This window comes from Cucurbita pepo, chromosome 5 (assembly GCF_057944985.1).
Source record: "Cucurbita pepo subsp. pepo isolate OVF chromosome 5, ASM5794498v1, whole genome shotgun sequence".
Classification (NCBI taxonomy): domain Eukaryota; kingdom Viridiplantae; phylum Streptophyta; class Magnoliopsida; order Cucurbitales; family Cucurbitaceae; genus Cucurbita; species Cucurbita pepo.
In genome coordinates, this window is record NC_141802.1 from 18,661,178 (window position 1) to 18,673,674 (window position 12,497).

Consider the following 12,497-nt stretch of genomic DNA (forward strand, 5'->3'; position numbering starts at 1 on the left):
AAAAAATAAATAAATTCATATATTCGATTACATTAATTTTAAAAAAATATGAATAAAAATTATTTTGTTAAATATTTTGAGACGATAATTGGAAAAAAAAAAAATAGCTATGTAATTCTCAACCCTCGAATTGAGTTTGAAAATTCTTATGATTTTATTTATCATAATTAAAGCATTCAAATTTATTAAATATGTTTTGAACATTTTTTTGACTTTATAATATACGTGGTCACTTGTCACACGTAGTCTCTTGATAAATAAGCATAATAAAATGATTTTTTGAGTAAAATATATATATAATTAAATAAATATACATTGAATTGATAAAGTATCTTAAATGTAGGTAGTTAGTGGTTAGAGAGACCAAAGTTCAAGATGATGCGGTGACAAATTATGAAGACAAGTAGACATAATCGTAATATTAATTTTTTTCATTGTGAGTTTAGACTAGATTAAATAATTAAAGTTAAAATAAGTATTTTGAAAAACATTATTAATAATAACAATAATTATTATTATAATTCAATAATGGAGGGGAAAAAGATTATTAAATAAGGTAATAGATAAGGATGAGATTTTAACTTTTTGAATGAATCTAATCTAGGCATATAGTACTGCTTAGAAATGTTAAAGGTAGGACGGGAACAGAAAAGACTTTTCGCTTCTGCTCCAAATTTTCGGAAGAAAATGAAAATTTTTGTCAGAAATTTGAATATTGTGAAATTAAAAAATGGAAGATTTTGCATTTTACTCGAGATGGATTTATGTGAAAGAAATGAACCTTCTTACTGATACAACTCCATCTTTGAAAAGACTAAAATTGTAAATGACATGAAACGACGTGAAAAAATATTAAAAATATTGACAAGTTGGATAGAAAATAAGTATTATTGTTTATAGTCTACTTAAGAAGTCTTAAATAATAATAATAATAATAATAATTAATATGTTTAATATTCATGATTGGTCGGTACAATCATTTTATTCATATTTAAATTTTAATAGAGATATTTTATTATGAGAGTTCAATATTTTCAATATGGATATATTAAAAAATAGATATAAAATTTCAATATTGATATTTAATTCTTGAGAGTCACAACTATATCCTATTATCCAAAGTACAATTTAATAATTATAATTAATGATATATTTAAATCCTTGGAATTTATATGAATGTAAAATAATAAGCCCAATAATGAGATTAAAAAAATAAAGAATAATTTATGTAATTTTCTATTATAATATTTATGTTGTGCTAATTAAATATACCAAAAATCTATGATTATAATCTTTATTGTGAAAATTATAGTTAAAATTAATGAAATTTCTTACAAAGGTTGATAAACTAATTAACAATTTGTTAGGTTTATAAATTACAAAGTTAGATAATAAAAAATGATATTTAATTTTAATGATAAATTTTTGTTAGTTTTTTTTTATTACACGAATATAGGAACCACTAACTTTCATGAATACCCAATTAAGACAGGCCACGTGAATATTAATGAGAGTTGGGGATTACGTGGCAAGTGATGACGTGGTAATAACATGACACAGAAACCCCCAATCCCCTGTCGGCGAAAATATTGCCTTGTCAAGCCATAGCAGGATAGTCAACGTCATGTTCGGATCCTTGTACACGTGGCGACGATCTAATCATCAACTGCTGTTACGTAAGCAGACAGTCATCTCCAACTCAAGGTGTAATTTTTTGTTTCTTTTTACTCGTTTTTTATGTCGGATTGATTGGGGAACTTGCTTTTATTAAAAAAAAAAAAAAAAAAAAAAAAAAAAAAAAAAAAAACGGTAGTTCGTTAACTTAAGCCCAAATAGTAGCCTATTTGAGCCCAAATTGTAGCCCAGTTAATTTGAGCCCAATTAGTAGCCTATTTGAGCCCAAATTGTAGCCCAGTTAATTTGAGCCCAAATGGTAGCTCAGTTAATTTGAGCCCAAATGGTAGCCCAGTTGATTTGAGCCCAAATGGTATCCTTACTTAACTTGAGCCCAAAAGGATTTTATTTATTTATTTATTTCCTGTAATTGAATTTAAATTGAGAGATAGTAGACGAAGAATTCCATTTCTATTTTGGCGGTTTGGGGAGGAAAGCTTTTTGGAGGGCTTATACTCGCAGGCGAATCCGCAACATCGATTAATCGCTTGGAACTGAGAACCCTTTCGCCCTATTGACATTTTGAAGGTAAAACTCTTGTTGTTGAATTAATTTATAGTATTATTCGATCTAACTCAAGAAATTATGTGTTCGTCTTTTGGGAAAGAAGGGGATATAAACGAGAGAAGAGAAGTGAGGATTGCTCTTCTTCATATTTTGATCTGATTTTCTTGATTAACGTCGAACAATTCATGTTCTTACGATCTTTTCGTGCAATCCCAGGTTTCAGATGTTTCTAAATCACAAAGAATCAGCTCCTCAAATTGCTTTGGATTAATTGTTTTCAGTTTTGACAATGTTTCTAAATATGTTAATTGTACTTGTCTCTATGAAAGAAATTGAGCAATCCTTTTAGATATTGTATCCCCTTTTGCTTTCGTCAAGAAAAGATGTGCTAGAATGAATGTGGTTATCCTAAGAGCTCTAGGTCTGGCTTGCTTGTATGCAAATGAAATTACATTTCATTATCCTTCTCGAGTCTCTGAATTCTCCTGTTCAGTAAGATAGCGTTGTCCTAAATTTAAAGATTTCAACTAGTTAAATGAGTTAACAAAAAACTTAAAAGGAGTGCCTTAGTAGATATTGGGAAAGAGTGAGGCTTTGAGGTAGACTAGTTCAGTTTGATGGACTGGTTGAATAGGATCTACTAGAGGTTCTAAGACGATGGATAGTTTTGTCGCGTCAATTGTAGCATTGAAATTATTCATGATTGATCTTAGTAAGAAGCAATGTTTTCCTCTCTTCAGGTATGGTGAAGCATGGAAACAAATCAAAAGCCTGGTACAAACAGCAGACAATCTCAGTTCTCATTGTGTCTGCTTTTCTTATCCTATTTGTGTGGATGATGTTATTTCGCAAGGAGTCTCAACAGCATGATCTTTTAACTGAGGCAACTCCAAAGCAAAAGTGGGATAGCTTCAATTCTCTTGTGCAATTTAATCCAAATATTCAGTTTCGGAATGGAACTGACATAATATCGCAGATTCCCGATTCACCGAAGGCAGTTTTGTTCTTTGCTCATGGCTGCAATGGAAAAGCCATTAACTTCTGGGACAAATCTCCCAAATGCCCTTCTTGTGTCGGTCTGCCTGAGGAACGGTTGATTGTCCTTCATGCGCTCAGCAGACATTTTGCAGTTATTACAATATCAAGCTCTCAAAAATGTTGGACACTGGGGAAGGAATTAGCGATCGTGAAAGGCATAATATTTTGGTGGGTTAAAAAGAACAAACTCAAGAAACTTCCTCTTGTAGGTTTAGGTGCCTCCTCTGGTGGATATTTTCTTTCAGTGCTGGCCACTAAGTTGAAGTTTAATAGTATTACTTTGATGATTGCTGAAGGGTTGTATGAACAAATGGAGGTAACGGAAAGATACCCACCTACTCTGTTTGTGCACATGCCGAAAGATCAATTTAGGCAACAAAAGATCAATGAAAATATGGAGTTTTTGAAAAGGAAAGGAGTTGATGTTGCAGAAATTGAATGCTTGGAGTTTAGTTTGTCGCCACATTTTTTGGCTGACCGAATCCCAGGACTCAACCAGAGTGTTTCTGGTAAGTTGTTTGAGCTTTTCCAAGCCAAAGGCTTCATAGATGGAAATGGAAAGATGCTCAAAGATGGGCGGGAAACACGGTGGAAAGAAGCCCTCAATGGGAGTGAGATTAATTTAACCGATAATAGTCTAACCCATCACATTCAAGAAGAGTTGAATCTTGCCTTTGCATACCATGAAATGACTAGCTTGGAGTCTGACAAGATTTTCATATGGTTTGAATCTCACATGAGATGATTCTATCAACATTGAAACAAAATCCAGGTTCTTAGAATCCACACCCTCCCAAACACACGCACGAGAAGAAAATGTATGTAGAATGGTTTTTTCTGTTAACAATTTTTGTAATGCTGGCGTTGATGGTTCTGTATTTATGTTTACATTGCTCAGTTAAGAAAGTTGAAGCAAGAACATGAATAAATGTTATTTTCAACTCCCATTTTGTGGTTCTGGCTGTTGCTTGTGATCTACAATCAATTTCAAATCCCCATAGCTGTGAGAAGATTATCAGGCTATATTTATGGAGAACTTTACTTTTTGTTAAAGATATATGGATTTATTTTCCTATTACTATTATTGCTGCTGTGTTGCAAGGTAAAATATCAAGGGCGGTTGGTTTGATGGGAGTTCTTAAATTCGCCAACCCACCTTCTCAGAGCGCTGGAGGCTTCCTAATGACTGCAGTCTCCTCCCGGCTCTCGTTCATATGAGTTTGTTTTCTGCACTTATTCTATGTTTATTTGCACCGTTGATATTTGTCATTTAGCATTTATACTGTTCACAAGATCAAGCTCCAGTCATTAACTCAAACCAAAAGGAAACCCAAGTTTGTTTATTTATAGGTTAACCTTATTCAATGTAGTAGATCTTTCCTCATTAATGCGCCATCTGCATACTTTGTGGATTTTGCCAACTTCTTGAAGCTTAATGACGATAAGGAAATAATGGATTAATGTAGATAACAAACACTCGAACTTTCAATTCCCGACCCCTTTAATAACATCTGATTAATCATAATGAACTAGTTGGAACAAATCTTGATTTCTCAATGAATTTGGAAACTAAAGACTGAGCATCTCTATGTTCAAATAACATGAACATAAGAGATGATAGGAACAACAAACAAGAACAAAAGAAAACATGAAATGATAAATTGGTCTCACTGTCTCACTAGTCACAAACTAACTACTAAGGCACACACATTAATTATTAAGGTGGTAACTGGTAAGGCAAAGGGCGGGTTCAGGCTGTGAGCTTAATTTTCCCCTCGTTGGCTAATTTGAAGATGTTGGCCTGATCTGCTGCTGCTCTGTTGGAGCCAAGTGCCGAGACAAAACTCGACTGAACTTGCTTGGTTGTGAAGGGGAATCTGTTACTTGCAAGAGAGTTTAGGTATGAAGCAGTGCCTTCTCTTAAAAGAGCCCCAAACCCATCAGCCCTTGTGTTTGAAAGTGCTTGGAGTAAGTTGAGATTTGTTCCAAATCCAGGGACATTGGTTGCTCCAAAGCAGTTTCCTAACGTTCCCCACCATCCCAGTACTCCCCATATCATTCCTGGGTGATTCAGCCAAAAACTGCAAAACAAACACATATTTTTCAAACCTAAAGAGGAATGCTTTCTTTTTCATAGAAATAGTTACTCTGACTTACTTGCAGGTAAATGGAGTAGTGGGAGTGCCAGGAGTGCTTGGAGTGCTTGGAGTGCTTGGAGTGCTTGGAGTGCTTGGTGTGCTTGGTGTGCTTGGTGTGCTTGGAGTGCTTGGAGTGCTTGGAGTTCCTGGATCTACAGGGGTGGTTGGTGTGCTACCACCAGATGGAGGGTTGTAGTATCCACTTCCACCTGAAGGAGACTTGGTTGGTGTCGAAGGAGTTGGCGTGGAATAATGCGGCGGTGTGCCTCCATAGCCATGTGAAGGTGGTATAGGGTTGCTGTGTGAACCTGCAATGCAAAATGCAGAATGCTGTAAGTCTACTAATTACTACTATGCTGAAACGGAAGTGTCTTTGTTTGTGAATGTATGACCTGTTGGGGGAGTTCCAGCATGTGGGTCTGGAGGAGAGTAGTAGCTCTTCTGGTCAGCAATGGTGGTGGAGAGTACAGGGATGAGCAGGCTTTGAGAAAGCAGCCCAGCAAGTATAGTGAAAAGGAGAGGAGAAGCTTGTTTGGTTCTCATGGCTTCTTTTGTTGTATTTCTACTCGGAGCAAAGGGTTATGGAGATGGAAAAGAAGGAAGGGTAATGGTGGATGGAATGTTTGGAACAAAGGGGAATATATAGAAAGGGTTGAAGGGAAGTGAAGTTACTTCTTACAGGTGGAAGAGTTTGTGGTTAGTTGCTGTTTTATTGATGCATTTATTCACATTGCTTGCTGCTTTTAATTGTGTTTCAAATAATGCTCAGATTTTCCAGGGAGGGTTCATTAGGGGTGAGGTGAAATCACATGCTTTTGCATTTGAATTTTTGAATCTCTCTTCTCCGCAGAGATTTATCTGAAATAGTCTCTCTATAATATAGCTCTTACCAATACATAATTCAAAAATGTCCTTTTTTTTTTTTAACTCTCTTTCTCTCACATGGGGATTTAATAGCGACAGCTATGTGTATAGTGTCATCAAATAATTTATGAGACTTCATTCCAAATAACAAATCTCTAGTCTCCATCTTATGAACAAATGAAGATCACCAACATTACAAGAGAAAATTAGGAGTAAGCTTAACCTATGAATTCGAAGGCGTAGAATCAAAGGAGAACAGACTTGTTGTAGAAAGACTATTGTTGTAGAAAGCAAGAACGCGTAGAATCGAATCAACCAAGCAATAAAGAAGCAATGTCCTTTCCTTCTCTCTTTCAGTAATTCAGTAATTATTGTTAAGAACAATAAATTGAGCACTACAAAGTCCTTAACCTTGGCAAGTGAAGCAGAGGACCAGTCAGCCAAGCGGGCAACTAAACCACTGTGGCTACAAGCGGCTTAAAAGAGAGAGCAGGGAAGTAGTTGAGGCAGTAGGAGGAAGAGGAGTGAAGCAAAACACACACACACACACACACGAGTGAGCTGTCAAGAACTTGATCCTTATAATAACCAAGATATAATGAATGGTGTTAGCTACTGCAAAATAATGGCAGCAAACGCATTTATATTATTTCCAGATCTAAACATAACATAACAGCTTGCAAATGCCGCCGTACACTGCACTTCAACCTCTGCCATTGTTTTGAGGAAGAGTTAGCTCCCAATTTCACTCATGAATTTATGAGCGCTGATGATCTGTCTCCATCAACCATGGAGCCACACCAATTCTTCTATGCTTACAAATCAGTTGAGAGAATGGAAAATCAAAATGGGACAGTTATAATTTGCCAAACTGTGGTACAACCATGCAAGATTGCCTTAAAAACAACTCAAAATCAAGTGTAGCTGAAGGTTTGTCTGGATAATCCATCAATAACAGTGGGGTTAAACTTTAGTGCAGTGATTCCTCAAACTATATCAACTAAGATTGGTTAACCAACAAGACTTAGCTTAGCTTCACATAAAACTTTGAAGCAAAATTTAGCGCCAACCAGTATTTATTGGATAGGAAAACACCAAATAAACAAACATATGGAACAAAACTTGAGCAGATTTGTAGTTCATGAACCCTACCCACCCTTTTGGCTATGTTCTTCTGAGTCAAGTCTCCATATCCCAATTTATCTCTGTCTACCATACAAAACAAAGGCCAGTGCAACTGTGGCAGCAACAACTCCAGTGGAACCTGCAATTATAGGCCAGTTTAAGTTCAACTCCTTCCCTGCGCCTTCCCCCAAAGCTGACTTGAGTTCCTCTGCAGTACCATTCAAAGCATTCACTGCTTTCTCCTTCATTCCACTGATCACCTTGTGTGCTTCCTCTACTTCCCTCTGCAACTCAACCATTTTCAACTCCAACGTTTTCGATTTCCCCTCCGAGTCCTTCAATGACTCGTCCACCTTAAATTTCTCCTTCATCCACTTATCTAACTCCAGCCCCTTCTTCTTTAGCACCGATTCCAGATCCTCGACGATCTTCTTAAAACCCGTGATTTCCCTCTCCTTCTCCTCAACTTTGTCTCTCATTTCCTCCTCCACTCTAACTTTTTTACTCTTCTCCTCTATCTCCTTCACCTCCAAAACCCCAACTTTCCTCTCCAATTCTCTGATTTTCTTTTCGCTCTCCAACTTAGATTTCTTCAGGGCTTCCAACTCTTCCTCAAGAGCTGCAACCTTCTCTACTTTTTCCCCCAAATTTTTCCTCAACTCCGCAACTTCAGCAGTTGCCTCATCGGCTCCATTCATTGTAGATATCAAATCATGCTGTAGCCTCGCGACCTCAGTCTCAAGCTCCAACGCTCTCGCCGCCACCGACTCTAACACCTTATTACCCTCTTCAGCACGTTCAACTTGACTCTCCATTTCTTTCAAGCGTTCTTTCAGCGACCCCTCTTCACCCTTTAACCCCTCAATCTCTGCTGAAAGTTTCTTAATCTTATTTTTTACATCTTCATTTTCCTCAACCAACTCCTTCTTCTCACGCTCCAAAACCTCAATTCTCCGATTCAGTTCCGCAACCTTTGCATCATTCTCCCGCTGGTCAACATCATAAAAATCCTCCCCCGACCCGCCATTGCTAATATTAATCTCGGTCTCCATTAATATTCCTATGTTCAAAGAAAAAACGGCCGAAATGAAAACGTAACCAGTCACTAGAACACGTTCTCTAAAAAAGAAAAAATCCTACGAAAAACGCATACAGAGGCCCCATCTAGATCCAGACAAATCAAAAGTAATAAACAAGAACTAAAAACTTCAAGTAAGAAGAAAAATAGAGCATACTTACACACCAGGCGAAAAGGATTCAAATCAACGAAGAGAGAACAGCGAAGGAGAGAGAGTAGAACAAGTGAAAAACTACCGATTAAAGAGGAAAACAGAAAGAGAGATTACTGTGCAAGAAAGGGGGAAAAATCATACAAGAAACAACTTCCAATAAAAAAATTGTTTGACAGAAGAACAACAAAAACAAAGGATTCACCTTTTGATTTCTCTGGTTCAGCAGCCTACAGAACTCGAATTAGGGTTGCGAAGTTTTGCAGCGACAAGAAATGTCTGATGAAGCTTTTTGGTTTCCCAATTCTCCTGGAAAGGGAAAACAGAATGCGGAAAGGGAAATGAGCAAATCTGATCTCGGAAAATGGACGGCTGAGAATGGTCGAAAGAAAAGCCCAGTGCTCATGGGCATGGACCCGAAATGCTTTTGATCGTGGATTGGCCCAAATAAAAAAAGATCTTAATTGGGCCTTTAATGTGGCCCAATTATATTTATGGGTCGTCGCTGCTTGTTTGAGTGGCCCATATAATAATGGGCTGAATAGAGCTTTTGATTTCAAATATTTCTTTTTACCGCTTATTCAGCTCTTATTATTAAAGTTTATATATTAAATATTTTGGATTTAATTTATATGACGATCTCTAATAAATATAATAAGAGAGCAAGAGTTTGACCCAGGTGATAACAAGGTAGTACAAGACAAGTGACGATGATGTCTATTAACTTGTCTGTCTCAGGTGATAACAAGGAAATACAAGACAAGAGACGATGATGTCTTTCAGGTTGTCTCTGTTAAACCTAAAATAGATCATAACTGTATATACTAAAATAGTCTAAGATTTACTAGTTTATGATTTGAAGGGTTTGTTACCAAATCTATGATTTTATGGTTTGTTACCAAATCATAGATTTGGAATGTAATCTTCATTATACGCATCTATAAATACATGAGGTCGTGACCCATATAGGTCATCGTGCCATTCAATCTAACATGGTATCAGAGCCAAGGTTTATTTTTTAAACTCCTCGCCATGTCTTCTTCCTCCTCTCCATCCACCATCTCCAACACCGTCTCAACTACCATGGCGACTTTTGGCCTTAAACAATATCCAATCCCTCTACACCATGTTGTCACAATTCGTCTAACCAAAAACAACTTCATCATATGGCGTGCCCAGCTCCTCCCCTACCTACGGAGTACGAAGCTTATGGGCTACCTCGATGGCACCAATGTTGCACCTGCCAAGCTGATCCCTTCCTCAACTGCTGCTGGTGCTGAGCTGGTCTCTAATCCGGCCTATAATCAGTGGTATGATCAGGATCAACAAGTCCTTAGCGGCCTTCTCTCCTCCATGTCTGAGGAGATTCTTCATGATGTGGTTGCCGCTACTACGTCCAAGGAGGCGTGGGATACCCTGCAGCGGATGTTTTCATCGTCAACTCGTGCTCGCACTACTCAGATTCGTGTTGAGCTTGCCACGTCCAAGAAACGAGATCAATCTGCTGCAAATTATTTTTGCAAGATCAAAGGGCTAGCCACCGAGCTGGCCGCCGCCGGCTCTGCCTTGCAGGATGATGATGTGATCGCGTATCTTCTCGCTGGTCTTGGCCCTGACTATGATCCCTTCGTCACCTCAATGACTACCAAGAGTGAAGCCCTCACCCTTGATGATGTGTTTGCACATCTAATGACGTATGAAGCTCGCCAACTACAACACCAGGCTGAACTTCAGTTAAATCTTGGATCTTCTGCCAATTATGCTAGTCGTGGTGGTCAGCAGAAGAATCGTGGGCGTAGGGATCGCGGTCGTGGTCGTTCTCAAGGTTATGCACCCTCTCGTCCTGCTGGTGATCGTCGTGGCCCTTCTGCTCGTCCTTCCTGCCAGATCTGCGGCAAAGTGGGGCATACTGCTATCCGCTGCTGGCATAGGATGGATGAGTCCTATCAAGATGAACCTTCTTCTGCTCCTCCTACGGCACTGGCGGCTACTTCCTCTTACAAGATTGACCCAAATTGGTACAGCGACACAGGCGCTACGGACCATATCACCAGTGACCTGGATCGTCTCGCTGTGCGTGAACGTTATCATGGAGGTGAACAAGTTCAAGTCGGCAATGGAGCAGGTTTGCGTGTTTTGCATACTGGTCATTCTCTAATTAATACTGCTACTCGTCCTCTTGCGTTGCGTAATATTTTGCATGTGCCTGAAATTTCCAAACATCTTCTTTCTGTTCATAAATTTTCTCGTGATAATGACGTATTTTTTGAATTCCATCCTTGGCATTTTTCTATAAAGGATCGACAGTCGAGGAAAAGTCTCCTAAATGGGAGGTGTGAATCTGGTCTTTATCCTATTAAGCCATCCGATGTCGATAATCTCAAGCACGCCTTGGTGAGCAGATCTACTACTCACGCCCAATGGCATGCTCGTCTTGGACATCCTTCATCTCAAGTAATAAAATCCATTTTGCGTCTAAATAATATTTCGTGTGCTAGTGAGTCATCTTTGTCAGTTTGTAATGCGTGTCAGTTAGCAAAGAGTCATCGATTACCATATACTAGTTTTTCCCATAGGTCTTCGTCACCTTTGGAACTTATTTTTTCGGATGTTTGGGGCCCTGCACCTCCATCTGTTGGGGGTTTTAAATATTATATTAGTTTCATTGATGATTTCAGTAAATTTTCGTGGATCTATTTGATGCATGATCGTACAGAAGCTCCTCGTATATTTTTGCAATTCCAAGCTCATGTTGAGCGCCTCCTAGATACTAAAATCAAGTGGGTTCAATCTGATTGGGGTGGGGAATATCAGAAAATTCATAACACATTTTTTCGTTCCCTTGGAATTGGTCATCGTGTTTCGTGCCCTCACACACATCAACAAAATGGGTCTGCTGAACGCAAGCATCGTCATATTGTTGAAACTGGCCTAGCCCTTCTAGCTCATGCTCATGTACCTATTAAATTTTGGGACGACGCGTTTCTTACAGCCACATATCTCATCAATCGTCTTCCTACTCGTGTCATCGATAAAAAATGCCCCTTAGAGCTTCTTTTTCATACCCCACCAAATTACTCCTTATTAAAAATTTTTGGGTGTGCCTGTTGGCCTCATCTTCGTCCTTATAACAAACAAAAGCTCTCTTTTCGATCAAAGGAATGTGTCTTTCTAGGCTACAGTTCTTCACATAAAGGGTATAAGTGTCTTGACACCGATTCTGGTCGTGTCTATATGTCTAGAGATGTCATATTTGATGAAAATGTTTTTCCATTCAAGAGAGCCTCACCTAATTCTTCCCCAAACATGCAGTCGACGCATAATGCCCCTGATTTGTGCACCTTGCATTTGGGTAATAGCAGTACTAATTTGGAGAATGATCACATGCATATGTCTGGGCCTACTAACTTTTTGGATGCAGAAAATTTGGTGTCTACATCAGCTTCGGAATTGCCGCAACAATCCTCCGCGTCGCTGCCATTCGAATCGGCGTTGGTTGTTCCGCCAATGATTGAGGCATCGGCTTCTCCGCCAGCAGATGATATTGCGCAATGCCCGGTCGAATCCTCGGCCGTTGGTCAACCAACTGCTGTAGCATCGGTTGCTCCCCTCGCAACGGCTGATACGGCCGTCCCCTCAAATGTGGATCCTGCACCTACTACTCATCCGTATGGTACTCGATTGAAGCACAATATCAAAAAACCCAAGGTGCGTACAGATGGAACAGTAACATATCTTGTAGCTCGGTCTTCTGCCTCTGAACCTACTTCACATATTACTGCTATGGAGCATCCCCTCTGGCGTCAGGCAATGAATGATGAATTTCAGGCACTTCAAAAAAATAAGACATGGCACTTAGTTCCTCCTCGTGCTGGTCTTAACGTTATTGATTGCAAATGGGTTTTCAAACTCAAACAAAAGC

The 12,497-nt window shown here is 38.7% G+C and overlaps 3 protein-coding genes and 1 non-coding gene across 5 annotated transcripts; 2 read left to right on the top strand and 2 right to left on the bottom strand.

The window, feature by feature from the left end:
* The first annotated feature begins 2,055 nt into the window (after positions 1-2,055).
* Positions 2,056-4,164, top strand: LOC111795684 (secretion-regulating guanine nucleotide exchange factor). Its single transcript, XM_023678236.2, has 2 exons — positions 2,056-2,202; positions 2,922-4,164. Exon 2 carries the CDS (start codon positions 2,924-2,926, stop codon positions 3,962-3,964), a length of 1,041 nt encoding a protein of 346 aa, XP_023534004.2. The 5' UTR covers positions 2,056-2,202; positions 2,922-2,923; the 3' UTR covers positions 3,965-4,164.
* A 535-nt stretch (positions 4,165-4,699) lies between these two features.
* Positions 4,700-5,982, bottom strand: LOC111795686 (uncharacterized). The gene is made up of 3 exons (XM_023678241.2): positions 5,750-5,982; positions 5,377-5,665; positions 4,700-5,300 (listed from the first exon to the last, which is right to left on the bottom strand). The coding sequence occupies exons 1-3, from the start codon at positions 5,898-5,900 to the stop codon at positions 4,970-4,972; spliced, it is 771 nt and encodes a 256-aa protein (XP_023534009.2). The 5' UTR covers positions 5,901-5,982; the 3' UTR covers positions 4,700-4,969.
* A 1,101-nt stretch (positions 5,983-7,083) lies between these two features.
* LOC111795685 (peroxisomal and mitochondrial division factor 2) lies at positions 7,084-8,936 on the bottom strand. 2 transcript variants are annotated; one of them, XM_023678239.2, is made up of 3 exons: positions 8,781-8,870; positions 8,586-8,656; positions 7,084-8,406 (listed from the first exon to the last, which is right to left on the bottom strand). In XM_023678239.2, exon 3 carries the CDS (start codon positions 8,396-8,398, stop codon positions 7,421-7,423), a length of 978 nt encoding a protein of 325 aa, XP_023534007.2. In that variant the 5' UTR covers positions 8,399-8,406; positions 8,586-8,656; positions 8,781-8,870; the 3' UTR covers positions 7,084-7,420. The 2 variants fall into 2 exon arrangements, with proteins under 2 accessions (XP_023534007.2, XP_023534005.2); XM_023678237.2 differs by lacking the exon at positions 8,586-8,656 and having other exon boundaries at positions 8,781-8,936.
* A 1,202-nt stretch (positions 8,937-10,138) lies between these two features.
* LOC147792752 (small nucleolar RNA Z247) lies at positions 10,139-10,278 on the top strand. Its single transcript, XR_015421267.1, has one exon. It is a non-coding gene; the product is annotated as a small nucleolar RNA Z247 (small nucleolar RNA).
* The last annotated feature ends 2,219 nt before the right edge of the window (positions 10,279-12,497 follow it).